Source organism: Coffea arabica, chromosome 8c (assembly GCF_036785885.1).
Source record: "Coffea arabica cultivar ET-39 chromosome 8c, Coffea Arabica ET-39 HiFi, whole genome shotgun sequence".
In the NCBI taxonomy this organism is placed as follows: domain Eukaryota; kingdom Viridiplantae; phylum Streptophyta; class Magnoliopsida; order Gentianales; family Rubiaceae; genus Coffea; species Coffea arabica.
Window position 1 is genome coordinate 13,257,098 of NC_092325.1, and position 14,602 is coordinate 13,271,699.

At 37.1% G+C, this 14,602-nt stretch overlaps 1 protein-coding gene across 1 annotated transcript; it reads left to right on the forward strand.

Moving 5' to 3' along the window:
* The first annotated feature begins 2,466 nt into the window (after nucleotides 1–2,466).
* Nucleotides 2,467–3,239, forward strand: LOC140013384 (uncharacterized). The gene is made up of 2 exons (XM_072062652.1): nucleotides 2,467–2,805; nucleotides 2,850–3,239. The coding sequence occupies exons 1-2, from the start codon at nucleotides 2,467–2,469 to the stop codon at nucleotides 3,237–3,239; spliced, it is 729 nt and encodes a 242-aa protein (XP_071918753.1).
* Nucleotides 3,240–14,602: the final 11,363 nt, after the last annotated feature.

The window sequence follows — 14,602 nt, forward strand, 5'->3', positions numbered from 1 at the left end:
AAATGAATGGAGTTTTGGATATCTTTGACTCCATTAGTTTGGAAGAATGTGAATGCTCTTTACATCCTAAAGTTTGGACGTGAGATTTAAATTTTTAGGAAATGAAAACCATTTACCTTTTTTCTCGATTTTCGTGCCAAAAATGAAGTTGGTACTTTCTTGTGGAATTGAGATTTACTTTCCATGACGAGTCAAAAATGACTTTTGAGTGCTCTTTGAACATTATTCCAATGTTTTAGCAAGAAAAGCTCTTTTAACTTGATTCGAACTTGTGACTTTACATGTTCACTTTTAAATCCCGATTTTCGAGGGATTATAACTCATCTATGACATTGTCTTAAATCTCAAACGAATGTACTTTCTTCTTGGATGATAAGTGGTTATGTGTTTATCTGAGTAATAGTTGGTCCCTATTTCTTCAGGTGCTCAAGAGGGGTTGAAGGGAATCTCGGAGCGGACCACTAAAGACTTTACTTGTTCACTTACTTTTGATTTGGTGAGTGTCAAGTGCATGAATAGTTGCCAATTATGTGAATTGCTTCTTATTGATTAAGTGATTTACAATTGTCGAGTCGAGTGTGTACTTTATTGCGCTTGCTCTCTTTTAAGCGAATTATATTTGAATTCTATGAAACTAATTTGCTAAGTGAAATAAGTGAAGTACTACAATAGTAAATTATGCTATGGTTGCATATGCCGATTGGAGTGAATCTCATCGGCCTATAATGGTATTTGTCGATTGGAGTACATCTCATCGACTCATAACGGTAATCGGGGGACGCCTAAATCTTAATTGGCCGACCTTGCGACTCGAGCCAGCATGGGCTTGGTCGAGAAGCTCGGTGAACCATGAGATAATCAAAAGCTTGATCTATTAAGAGATCTCGCTTGGCATACTCGTTGAGTAGTACCTTTATAAAAGAAGAGCGAGTCTGGGACAGGCGGTGTAACCGTGAACCGGGAAGAGTAAGTGAAGTTCTACGGAGTTAATACCCACCCGGCTGACGGAATGTCATCACGGGGAAGTATTTGATCGAGCCTTGGCGAAGCAAGTGGAATCTAGCTCTTGAGAGCTCCTGTATCCTTCTTGAATGTGTGTTATTATTATTTATGAATTATTTGAACTTTCTTGTTTTAATTCTCGTGCAAAAGCCATGATTATGTGAACTATGTGTTCCATGTTTTCTTGGCCTCACTGAGCGTCAACTCACCCCATTAGTTTTGTTTTCCTTAACAGGAGCTTGGAATGAAAAACAATTTTGGAGAAGCCGGTTTGATTACTTTTGATTAGTATTTTGGGTTGTATTTGATTAGCCGACTTCTAGTGATTGTACTTTTGGGGAAAGTGATGTACTTTTGAGAACTTGTGTTGTAAGATTTGAATATTTATTTAAGGAAGCAACTTTTCTTACTTCGATTGTTGTTCTTTGGTTGTGTTGTATCTTTAAGCTTTAATTGAAATTGTATCGAGTCCTGGCGAGATTTGGACAGGCATTCCGCAGATACCCTTGAGTTCGCCCTTAGGAGAAGTGGGAGCATCACAGTATGCTCGACCATGAAGCCCTAAGGAGTCACTGAGAAGCAAATAAAATTAAGAGCTTTTCCATTTTCTTTAGCTAATAAAGTAAAGGATTGGCTCTACTATCTGCCATCTGGATCAATCACTACTTGGACTGAGATGAAGATACAGTTCCTTGAAAAATTCTTTCTTGCTTCCTTAGCTGCAAGCATTAGGAAAGATATCTGTGGGATTAGGCATTTAATGGAGAGACGTTGCACGAGTATTGGGAAAGGTTCAAACAGTTATGTCCAAGTTACCCTCACCATCAAATCCCTGATCATTTTCTTATTCAATATTTTTACGAGAGATTATCAACAATAGATAGGAAAATCATTGATACAGCTAGTGGAGGAGCATTGGTAAAAAAAATTCCAATGGAAACGAGAAGAATAATTTCAAGTATAGCAGCCAATGGTCAATAATTTGGTGAGAGACGGGAATATGCCCCTAGAAAAGTCAATGAGGTATGTACTTCTTCTATTGAATAATGATTAGATTCTCTAACCTTTTTGGGGGAAAAGTTGGTTGTAGGACAGGTTCAGCAGGCCAAAACATATGGAATTTGCTATGTTTTGAGTCATCAGACTGATATATGTCCCACACTACAAGATGATCCAAATGAATAGGCGAATGCAGTTGGCAGATTTCCTAGCCCACCTCAAAGGCACTACGATCCTTATTCAAACACCTACAATCTAAGATGAAAGGATCATCCAAATTTTAGTTATGCTGCAAGGCCGCTGGAATTTCACCAACAGCAATACCAGCATAGGCCTTCAATTTCACAACAGCAACCAATTTCAAAATCAGGTACGTCCCTTGAAGAAATTATTAAATCTTTAGCTACTAATACACAACAATTTCAGCAGGAGACAAGAACTAGTATTCAAAATCTAGAAAATCAAATGAGCCAACTGGCATCTACAGTTAATCGATTGGAGTTTCAAGTTTCAGGAAAGTTGCCTTCACATACTAATATCAATCCAAAACAAAATGCATGTGTCATTACATTGAAAAGAGGCAAAGAGTTGCCAAAACCCAGCAAGAGAATTTCTGAGCAAGCTATTGAGAAAGCTATTGAGAAAGAAGAAGTGGCACCCCAACCTAAAGATATGTCAGAACAAAAATTCAAAGATGAACCTCTAATAGTGGTGACACCTCCTTCTCCATTTCCCAGTCGATTTGCAAAATCGAAGAAAGAGGAGCAAGAACAAGAGATTCTGGAAACTTTTCGCAAGGTTGAGGTAAATATTTAGATGCAATTAAGCAAATTCCTAAATATGCAAAGTTTCTTAAAGAATTATACACTACTAAGAAAAAATTGAAAGGAAATGAAAAAGTGCATCTGGGGGAGAATGTCTCAGCAGTGCTTCAGAAAAAGTTACCTCCAAAATGTAAGGATCTAGGTCTGTTGACTGTTTCTTCCAAAATTGGAAATATTAGGATTGAGAAAGCAATGTTGGATTTGGGTACTTCCATAAATGTTATGCCTCGTTCTATTTATAATATGCTGAATCTTGGTCCTTTAAAAGAGACGGGTATAATAATTCAACTTGCTGATAGGTCAAACGCTTATCCTGATGGGGTTTTGGAAGACATATTAGTTCAAGTAGACAAATTGGTTTTCCCTGCAGACTTTTATGTGTTTGATATGGAGGAAGATAATTCTGCTAATTGACCTCCAATTTTGTTAAGAAGACCATTTTTTAGAACTTCTAAAATGAAAATTGATGTTTATTCTGGAACACTGACTATGGGATTTGATGGCGATATTATAAAATTCAATATTTATTGTGACGATCCCACTTTTCCCTAGGGTTTCAGCGGGCTGCCTGCCAAACTCTCGATAGGACTCGATACAAGTCAAGATCGAAGAAAGAGGAGCAAGAGCAAGAGATTCTGGAAACTTTTCGCAAGGTTGAGGTAAATATTTAGATGCAATTAAGCAAATTCCTAAATATGCAAAGTTTCTTAAAGAATTATACACTACTAAGAAAAAATTGAAAGGAAATGAAAAAGTGCATCTGGGGGAGAATGTCTCAGCAGTGCTTCAGAAAAAGTTACCTCCAAAATGTAAGGATCTAGGTCTGTTGACTGTTTCTTCCAAAATTGGAAATATTAGGATTGAGAAAGCAATGTTGGATTTGGGTACTTCCATAAATGTTATGCCTCGTTCTATTTATAATATGCTGAATCTTGGTCCTTTAAAAGAGACGGGTATAATAATTCAACTTGCTGATAGGTCAAACGCTTATCCTGATGGGGTTTTGGAAGACATATTAGTTCAAGTAGACAAATTGGTTTTCCCTGCAGACTTTTATGTGTTTGATATGGAGGAAGATAATTCTGCTAATTGACCTCCAATTTTGTTAAGAAGACCATTTTTTAGAACTTCTAAAATGAAAATTGATGTTTATTCTGGAACACTGACTATGGGATTTGATGGCGATATTATAAAATTCAATATTTATTGTGACGATCCCACTTTTCCCTAGGGTTTCAGCGGGCTGCCTGCCAAACTCTCGATAGGACTCGATACAAGTCAAGATTATAACTTAGAACTAATCAACCAATAAGAAAACTAAAATAAAGAAAATCGCTTCCTTCAATAGTCATTGAAGTCTACATCATAATATTTTCAAAAGTTACATCAAACTTCTCCAAAATACAATCACCAAAAGTCGGTTAAATCATTTACATCCATAATTGGACCAAAATATAGCCAAAGCCAGCTTCTCCAAAATCTTTCCACTTCAAGTTCCTGTTAAGGAAAACAAACTTAAGAGGTGAGCTAACGCTTAGTGAGGCCGAGAAAAGTAGGCAAGCAAGCAAGTACAATGTGTGACGGCCCTACCTCCCCCTAAGGCGTACCAAAGGGTTCGGCGGGTCGCCTGCCCAACTCTCGCCAGAACTCACTCACTCGTATCTCACGCATACATCCATATACAATAATTAACATCACAATTCAAACTTATAATATACATCGATGAACATATCCAGATACCAAGCTTCTAAACACCAAAAGTCTTCAAAGTGTTTACAATTCGAGTACAAATCACCCTAGTCGAGATATTGCGCGAGTACAAATTCAAAAGTCAAAATAACTAGACTACGCTAGCCTGTACACGTCTCACGCCTTGCTCGTACCCCCTGTAAGGAAAACAAATGGCGTGGAATGAGTTAAAAGCCCAGTAAGGTTCCAAATAACTAATTGACCATTTTAAAAGTACGAATATCAACGTAGCAAATTAATGAGTATCAAAAGTTCATAAAAGTGAACAATAATACTTCAAGTAGCAAATCTCAAAGTGAGCAAGTGTAAAAGTTTTTCAGAAGAAACAATAATCCAATAAACAATAATCATTCCAAAGTATAAGGATACGGATGGCTCTTAGGAGCCAAATTCCCATCGCATCACCAGAGCTTGATCAAGTAATAGTTGGCACTCCGTCAACCTTCAAGTAAGTAACCAATCCAGTAGAGCAGCACTTACACTACTCTTAGTCCACCATTCACACCCCTTACTGGGCCCAAAATCCTCAATAAACACTGGTGGTAATACTCGAGTATACCGATTAGTCGAGGAGATAACACTCCACTCGACATCACTAACTACCCATGGTTCGTTATCTCATCGACCAAGCCCTTGCCAACTTGACTCGATTAACTAGCCAGTGGGGTTTGGGGTCCCCAAAAAGTCGATGAGGTAACACTCCAATCGACTAAATTAAAATAAAAGTACGGAGACGGGAATGAGAGGCACCTTCCACTCGGATTGAGTCTGGTACATACTGCCGCTCCACACTTACAACTCAAGTACGTGTATATCACATCAATTGCAACAATAAACATGTATATATCATATTAGAGCAAGTGCGATAAAGTACACTCTTGCCCGATCAACAAATTACATATCATTAAATCATATTGGTCAAGTATTGAAAATAGTGTCCAATTAAATTAGTTATTTGGAAGCACTCACCAAAAGTCTAGTGCCTCTCAAAAATCACGTTCCGGTCCAACTCCTTCGTTGGAGTCCAAATCTGTGATAAAATATCATTTACGAATGTAAAATTCTCTAAAGTTCGAAACATAGGAGTTTCGCTTCAAGAAAATCAAGTAAATGCAACTAGTTTAAGTAGTATTCAAGATACTTATCAAATCCCGAAAATATTCATGCTCGCTCGTTTAGTTTCGGTAAAGAAGTGGTTAAAACTTTAGAACTCCCATTGGAGTTGAAAGAACGAGGAAAACATATTTCAAGTAGCCGTTATTTCCATTTTTTTCCAAAGGGTACAAGGTTCAGCCGAATTCTAACTTATAGACCTCGATAAACAAGACGCAAATATGCTAAATGGTTCACGTGGTATTTGCTCTCAAGCCTTACTCAAGTCGTAAGTATCTCTTTCTAGTCCTCGGGCTTAAATTTGAGCAGCACGCCCTTTGTATTTACCTATTTTCCAGCCATTTATGGCTTCATTCTTTTCCTCAATCAGTCCCAACATTACACACAACATAAATAGCCATTCCATAGGCTCAATTTCATATGATTACCAAACCAAGCTAGAAAATTTGATTGGAAATGAAGTTGAAGGCCTCAAATCAAAGGCAGATTTGATGTCACTTAGCGTATCGGACACAACCGAAGCTACGCTTATCGGAGTAGGGTGAAATTTTACCGTTTCGAAGCTAAGACAGTGTTCTACAACTTTGATGAAGACTACTCAGTCAAGTTCATAGTGTATCTACGTCAAAAGTCCGGATTACAGAACCAACATCTCACATTCGGGCTAGTTAACCGCATTATACGTAAATGATAATAACGCAGGCTACCGAAGTCCGATTGGGGTGTTTTCAGTTGTGTTGGAAATCTGAGACATAGGGCTAAAACTTTCATGTCTTGACTAAAAGCTATTTCAGTACGTATCAAGGTGAACAAATGCAACCAACTTAGTGTACTGTCAAAACTGTCCACTGACTTTACTCCTATGGCAGTCAGGGTATTTTCATCTTTTCACAGGTTACGTTGCTCCGATTAAGTTGAAATTTTGTAGACAACCATAAAATATCATTCTCTACAACTTCCATGTTTTGTGCTAAGTCTAATTCGGCCTCTAACATAATGAACTGGAACCGGGCAGAACTGAAGCTACAATTTTCAAAAATCTGGAATTTTGTTATATTCAAGCTATAATTCACATTTTTACCTTAAAACTACCACTACTTTCTCCATTACAAGATTATATACCATATATATACAGTATATAACACCTAACCCACAAGAAATATAAGTGAATCAATCAAAACCCTAACTTAAAATTCATCACTCCAATCATCAAAACCACTTGAAATAGGCATCACAAGTACAATTCTAACATTAATACCCAACATAATCATGATTAATGGAGAAAGAAAGGTTGATCAGCCATTATACCTCGAGACAAGAGCTTGCAAGAAGGATCCTCCACTTCTCCTTGAAATTTTTTGGTTCCTCAAGCTTCCCAAGCTTCCAAACTAGTGATTAATCGGTTTAGTTTTTCTTGTTTGCACTCAAAAGGTTGGATTCAAGGTTGAAAATTGAAAACTATCTTCACTCTTTTGCCTCTCTCTCTCACAGCTGCTAGGCAGAAAATGAAGGCTCAATGAAGCTTCAAGAAGGTTAAAAGTGATAGAAATGAATTTGGGTCAAAGGTGACAAGTGTCACACTTTGATTGGTAGTCAAATTTTGTTCTTTTCTCTCTTATTTTTGGTCCAATATTTCGGCTGCCTTGAAGATATTTTGGGACTGATATTAATCACCTAATAGCAAGGAGATTAAAGTAATAAAGTAGTGCTCAAGTGGTGTACTCACTCAGTAACAAACGGTACCCGTCGGTTCAACCCGTTTTTTCTTATTTCGCCCGTACTAGGGTTTTAACTTATAATTCACTAACTTATTATTATCACTTCTAATCACACACTTAATATCATCTAAAACTTATTTTTAATCACCAAATTTGATCCACACTTCGTACCGGATAGTCACACTTACGGATAGGTGTAAAAACCCTAATTCGCGCTAATTTGAAAATGAAAAAAAAGAAACCCTAGATTTTATGTTCATTTACACTTATTGTGGTGTGATTCGAGAGTAAGGCTATTAGAAAGTAATAATTTTCAAATAAAAGGGAATTTTAAGAAAAATGTGAGGAATTTTTACAATTCCATTGTTTACAATTAAGGTTTCGATTAAAATATAAGAGATTTAAGAAAACCGGTTAGTCACAAGTAAACTAGGTTTTTTTTTATTAGAATTTAGGGTTTCTAATATTTAAAACAAAACAATATCTTAAAACAAAAAATAAAATATAGAAACCGTAATATCCTAAAAGTCGGGGTATCACACAACGAGCATTAAAACTTATAAAAGAAGGGTAGCCATAATATTCATGTAACTCACAAAAGGAAACAAAACACAGTCAATAAAGGATACGAGAGCTCTCAGGAGCTCAATCCCCACTGCTTCACCGATAATCTTGATCCAAAATTTTCAAGTGTTAACACTCCGTCAACCGAGCAAGTATCAAGTCCATAAAACCCCACTTTTCACCAATTTTCATCCACCGTTACACCCCCTGCAGGGCTCACACGTCAAACAAGATGTGATATTACTCAAGTATATCCAAACAAGTTAAGTATACGAGCCCAAGGTTCACTAAGCCCTTGCTGGCTTGAGTTGAATAGCTAGCTATTGGGTTTTGGAGCCCCCAAGTTCAAGTATAAGTCGATGGGATTTCTCTCAAATCGATGCCAAGTCATGCACAAGCACAAATATAATTGTCAAGTACGAGCAAGTCAATTATCAAGTCACGTAAAAGAGAACGAGTGAGATAAATTAAACACCCGTCTCGATAAGCTTAATTCACATAGTCAGCAAGAAGCGATTCAAGTATTATGCAACAAGTCATGCACTTGACACTCACCAATTCTAAAAGCAAGCTAGCAAATCAGTCCTTTAATTGTCTGCACCGGGATTCCTTTCGAAATCCTCTTGAACACCTGAGGAAATATCAACCAGTCATCACTAAATACAAACCACTTTTAGACCAATTTCCCCCTTAATCCATCACTCACTTATACACTAAGTCGCTTAGCATACAAGGGAGAAAATTCATTTGTTTAGGCAACCAAGAAAATGCATCAAGAGAGGCTTAATCCTCTGGAAACCAAGATTCAAAATGAAGGTCTAAAGTTAAACTTGTATCCATCCATGGAATCAAACTTAAAATGGATTAACAATCTCAAAGGAAATTTGGAAGTTCTTAAGAAGGACATTTTGTTTGAAACCAGAAAATTTCAGTTTTGTACGACAATACTTGAAAATTCACATCTTAAGTTCCGTAAGTCCAAAAATTGAAAACTTTGCACTGTTAGAAACTAGATTCAATCTATAAAACTCTTTGGAAGACATTTTTTCCAAATTCAAATAAAAAATCATTCAAATCTCAGCTCCAACTTGCTACTTCATTAAAATAGGGCAAAGCAGTCTCGATTTTTAGGGAAATTTGAAAATTTAGAAAACTTCATAGGAACCAAATTAGCCTCTGAAATTTATAACACTTAAAGAATTTCAAATCTAGTTTCAAATGTAACAAGTAGAACAAAATTTGGATTTTCCTACACAAAGTTACAACAGTTTTAGGAAAACTGATTTTTGAAACCTGATCCACGGATTTCTAGCCTTGGAGCATCAACACAGTTTCAAAATCAGGGCATAACTGTGAGACCCCGAAATTTTACTTGTCTTTATAGCTCATATTTGAACTTACTTGCCTTAGATTCTTGGTTGTTTTAATAGGTGAATTTGAGCCAAGGAAGTGAATTTTGTTAAGAAAAGTTTCATAATCTCAAGTTGTTAGAAAATCTAGAAATTTCCGCAGGAGGCCCTGCGCAATTTTGGGAAATTGGATATAACTTCGTATAGGAAAATCAGAATTGAGTTCTGTTTGTTGCGTTCGAAACTAGACTCAGAGGGCTTTCTACAATAAAATTCAGAGTTTGATTCAATCCCTAGAAATTCCAAAAATTGGTAAAGTTTACTGAAAATTCTACCTTGCACAAGTAAACATAGGAATGTTGTAGCAACTTATGGCTCCATTTGAACCAACTTATGAGCTAAATCTCTTTGAAGTGCCTTCTAAAGATTATTAGTATTTGAAATCTAGTTTTTAACAAGCCAAGTTGTATGAATGTTTTATATTTATAACTCAAGTTATGATTTTTCTAAAGGAAAGGCATAAATTAGGGTTTTGGTGTGTGTTTTTGTATGCATTTTGGTAGTGTGATTGTGAGGACTTGTAAAATCCCTCATATTTTCTTAAAACTTCCCTTTTATTTATAATCCATTATTTTATAATAGCTTTACTACTCATTCACTTTCTCAATAGTTACAATTAATCATAGAACCAAGGGTTTTCCCTTTACTTTCATCGTTAGGGTAAACTAAGGTTTTTACGTCTTTTCGTAGAGTGAGTAATCGGTGCGGAGGGTGTATTAAATTTGGTGATTAAAAGTGAGTTTTGGATAAGAAAATGTGTGGGATTAGAAGTAATAATAATAAGTTAGTGAATTATAAGTTAAAACCCTAGTACGTGCCAAATAAGGAAAATCGGGTTGAACCGATGTGTACCGTTCGTTACCGATTGAGTGCACCACTTGACCACCACCTTATTACCTTAATCTTCTCACTTTTATTTCAGTAAAATTGGCCCTAAATATCTCCTCCAAAGGGCCGAAAATATTGACCCAAAAAGAAAGGAAAAAAAGAAAAAAATTGAGATTGAATTCTACGTTGACACTTGTTGGCAATCCATGGAACTTTGACCAAATGAGTTTCCTTCCTTCTTATCTTTCTTCTTGGCTCCATTCTCTTCCATTATTCTTCCATCTTGGCTGAAAATAAGAGAGGGAAAAGAGAGAAAAACAACTTCAACTCCAACCTTGATTCTTCCTTGTTGAGTTGAAATTAACTGAACCAAACCGATTAAATTATCTTTTGGTGCTTGGAAGGCTTGGTGTGCAGAAATTTTGGGAAGATAGTGGTGTGGTCCTCACTACAAGTTGGAAGGTACCATGGTTGCCTATCCCTTTTCTCTTCTAACTAATCTTGTTAAAGTTTAGTTAGAAGCTCTTAATCTTGCCTTATGACGGTTAATCGGTTAGTTTTGATTGATATGTTGGAATGTGTAGCTAGGGTTTATCTTATCAGTCTTGATTATGGTTATCTACCCCTTAATTGATGTTATTGAGCTACTAATTGGTGGGTTTGATGATAGAGCACTTGTTATATACAAATTTCTAGAGTAAATGTGCAAATTCCAGAAATTGGAAACCAAGTTGCTCTGTTCCGACCAGTTCTATTCGTGTATGATGGAGGCTGAATTAGGCTTAGACTATAACATGAAAGTTGTAGGGAATGATGTTAATAGTTTCCTGTAAAATTTCAGCTCAATCTGAGCATTGTAACATGTGAAATGACCAAAATACCCTTGACTGCCAAATATACAGTGTTGCGGACAGTTTCTGTTTTCCTCTGAGATGTCACATTTTGACCTTGAAAATGGACGAACTGGTTGTTGATGTCTTCATGAGACTTGTAGTTCTCTGTCTTATCTTCAAAACCGTATAAAGTTTACCCCAAACCGCTAGGCATAGCTTTAGTTATGGCCGAAACTCCAAGAGACATCAAATATGCCATTTAGCTATTTGCCCTTAAACATGATTTCCGGTTGCCGCGTTAAGACTTGTGCTGTAATTGCCTTTGAACATGATTTCCGGTTGCCGTGAAGGGCTATTGTGGTAATATTACCTATGTGTGACATTGGGGCTGATTTGAGGAAAATAATAATGCCATAAATGGCTGGAAAATAGGTAAACACAAGGGGCATGCCGCCAAATTTTCATTAGAGGTATAAACCAGTCTTTGGAGTTTTGGTTCTGTAATCAGTAAATTTGACCAAGATCCAATGGAAATCGGGTTGAGTTATCTTGATGATAGTTGTAACCCTTTGTCTTAGCTTTGAGATGCTACCTAGTACACCTTGATCCGATAGCTACAGCTCCAGTTATGGTCAAAACCTGTAACCCGTTTTCATACCATTTTCATTTCCGCACACGCACACATGCATTTCTTGGCTGTTTTTGCCGTTTTGGCTGTTTTAGTCCTTATTTCCATTTGTGATGGTTGTTTCACTGATGGTTGAGTATAATCTTCTGTCACAGGCAGTGACGAACCGGATGGAGTCGGTGGACCCGTATAAAGTCCTTGATTTACGTGCTAACTATTTTGTGTGAGTAATTGGTTTTATTTATGTGATAAATTGTCAAAGTGATTTGTATATGTTAAATGGGTACTTAAGTGAGGGTGTACTTTATCTCACTCAACTTAAGCTCATCCTTTGTTGTTGATTTAATATGTGAGAATACATGCCTTTTGTTGAGTGTCACCCTTTTGCTGTGTGTTGTTGGAGTGATTACATGACTTGAGTTGAGCCCCTTGTGCTGTGTACTGTTGGGGTGAGTACTTTGTTATGTACTTTGTTGAGAGATATCATCTATTTAGAGATTGGATATCTCAGGGCTTAGTTCCAACCCGATTCCAAGGATAGACGGACTATTCGAGCCAGCCGGGGTTTGGTCGAAATTAGTTCCATGCTAACCTTGGGATTTCATTCTTTCTTAAATATTTGATTAAAGCTAAATAATTTGTTTCACTCGAGCTGCTGTGTGCTGTTGAATGGACAGTTGGGGTTGATAAGGTAAACGGGGAAAGTAAGTGGAGTCTACGGACCATGAGTATTTTGGTTGACAGAGTGTCAACAGGCGTTCAAACTCGGGGAATTGAACTGGCTTTGAAGCCACCCGCATCCTACCATTGTGATGTTACATTTCTGTCTATTGATTTGAAATATCTTGGTTTACATATTTATTTGGATGTGATTTTATGTTTTACCCCCGATTACTCACTAAGCATATAGTTTACCCCATTCCATTTATTTTCCTTAGCAGGGGACCGACGCGAAGATCGCTCGGGAATGTGTTTAGACTTTTGGTTATAGAATAGTTGAATTTGTACTGGTTATAAGTTGACTAATAAGATGTATATATTAAGTTGAAGTGGATGACCAAAATACCCTTGACTGCCAAATGTACAGTGTTGCAGACAGTTTCTATTTTCCTCTGAGATATCATATTTTGACCTTGAAAATGGATGAACTAGCTGTTGATGTCTTCATGAGTCTTGTACTTCTCTATTTTATCTTCAAAATGGTATAAAGTTTATCCTAAACCGATAGGCGTAGCTTTAGTTATGGCCGAAACGCCAAGAGAAATCAAATCTGCCATTTAGCTATTTGCCTTTAAACATGATTTCCGGTTGCCGTGTTAAGACTTGTGTTGTAATTGGATTCTTTTCAACCTAATTGAAGGGCTATTGTGGTAATATTGCCTATGTGTGACATTGGGGCTGATTTGAGGAAAATAATGAAATCATAAATGGCTAAAAAATAGGTAAACACAAGGGGCATGGCGCCAAATTTTCATTAGAGGTATAAACCAGTCTTTGGAGTTCTGGATCTGTGTAAGTCCCAAAGACAACCAAGAGGGGGGGTGAATTGGGTTGATTAAAATCTTAAACAAATTTATGCACTTTTTCTTTAATAGAAATTTACCTTCTTTTCTAGTAATGATCAACCAAGTAGATTAGAAGGCAAGAGCAATATTGATCAAGAGAACTAGTATAGATAAGCAATGAGAATTTTATTAAACAAAAAGTAAGATAGGGAATCAAACCAAGTGTCTACCAAGCTATCCTCAAACTTGAAGACCAAACACTAGGAGGAGCAACTTCTCTTTGATGAAAGACAATCAACTAGATGTACAATGGAGGGAGCACTTCCTCCTTGCCCTAAGCCTCACTTAGTCAAACTAAGAAGTTTTACAATCACTCAGAAAACCCTCAACAAAGCTACACTAAAGATCCTTTCAACCACAAAAGAAATGCTCACAAGAAGTTCACACCACTTTCAAACAAATCTTGCTTTGAAGACTATTTTCTCGCCAAAATATCTCTTGAGATCTTGTAACCAAAGTGTGCAAAAGTCTCCATTTGGTTCAGACCAGTTTGATTTTAAAGGGAACCAGAAATGGGCTTCATCAATGCTTCAAACGGATAGAAGGCAGCTGAAGAGTCAACTAGCCGTTGGGGCTGTCGGACGTCCGACGATCAAATCATCGTCCGAACCAATCGTCCGAAAACAGCCAAGTTGAAGTTCGGACATCCGAAGAGTTTTCATCGTCCGACAGAACAGCGTCCGATCGAGGTCAGAGAGTTGGCAAGTCATTGTGGAATTTTTCGGACGTCCGATGCAGTTGATGTGCGTCCGATGGCAAGCGTCCGATCCTTCCGGACGTCCGATGCTTCCTTACGAGTGTCCGACAGAGCTTCCTTCTTGATGTTCTTTGTTCTTTCGGACGTCCGACAGATTCCTTTCGGCCGTCCGACCTGATTGTCCTGTTTTTGCTTCTCCTTTTGGTTGTTTTGCATCTCATGACATATTCGTACCTGATTCTTTGGTAGACAGAAACACTTATATTTGAAGAAGGTTAGAATAACAAAATTGTCATAATTAAAAGACAGTATCTTTGATCGGTACAAAACAATGACTAAATACGTTTATATTATTCCAATCTTGTTTGCCACATCCAAAGCATCGTAGTCTGGAGTCAATCGAACATATGCTTTCTTTGTTCCATCAGGCCTGATCAAAGTGTTCACTTTCTTGGTCTGTATTTCAAAGAACTTTTGTGATCATCAAAATCAAGAATAACATTCTCCCCCTTTTTGATGATGACAAAACAGAAATTTGAAATGAAATTTGATGATTGCACTATACGCTCCCCCTTTCTCAATAGACAAGAACTCCCCCTGTCTTAGTGAATCATAAAAATTTTGAAAAACTCTCCCTCACTAGGCTGCCCAACCGAGTTAAACAATTATCCAA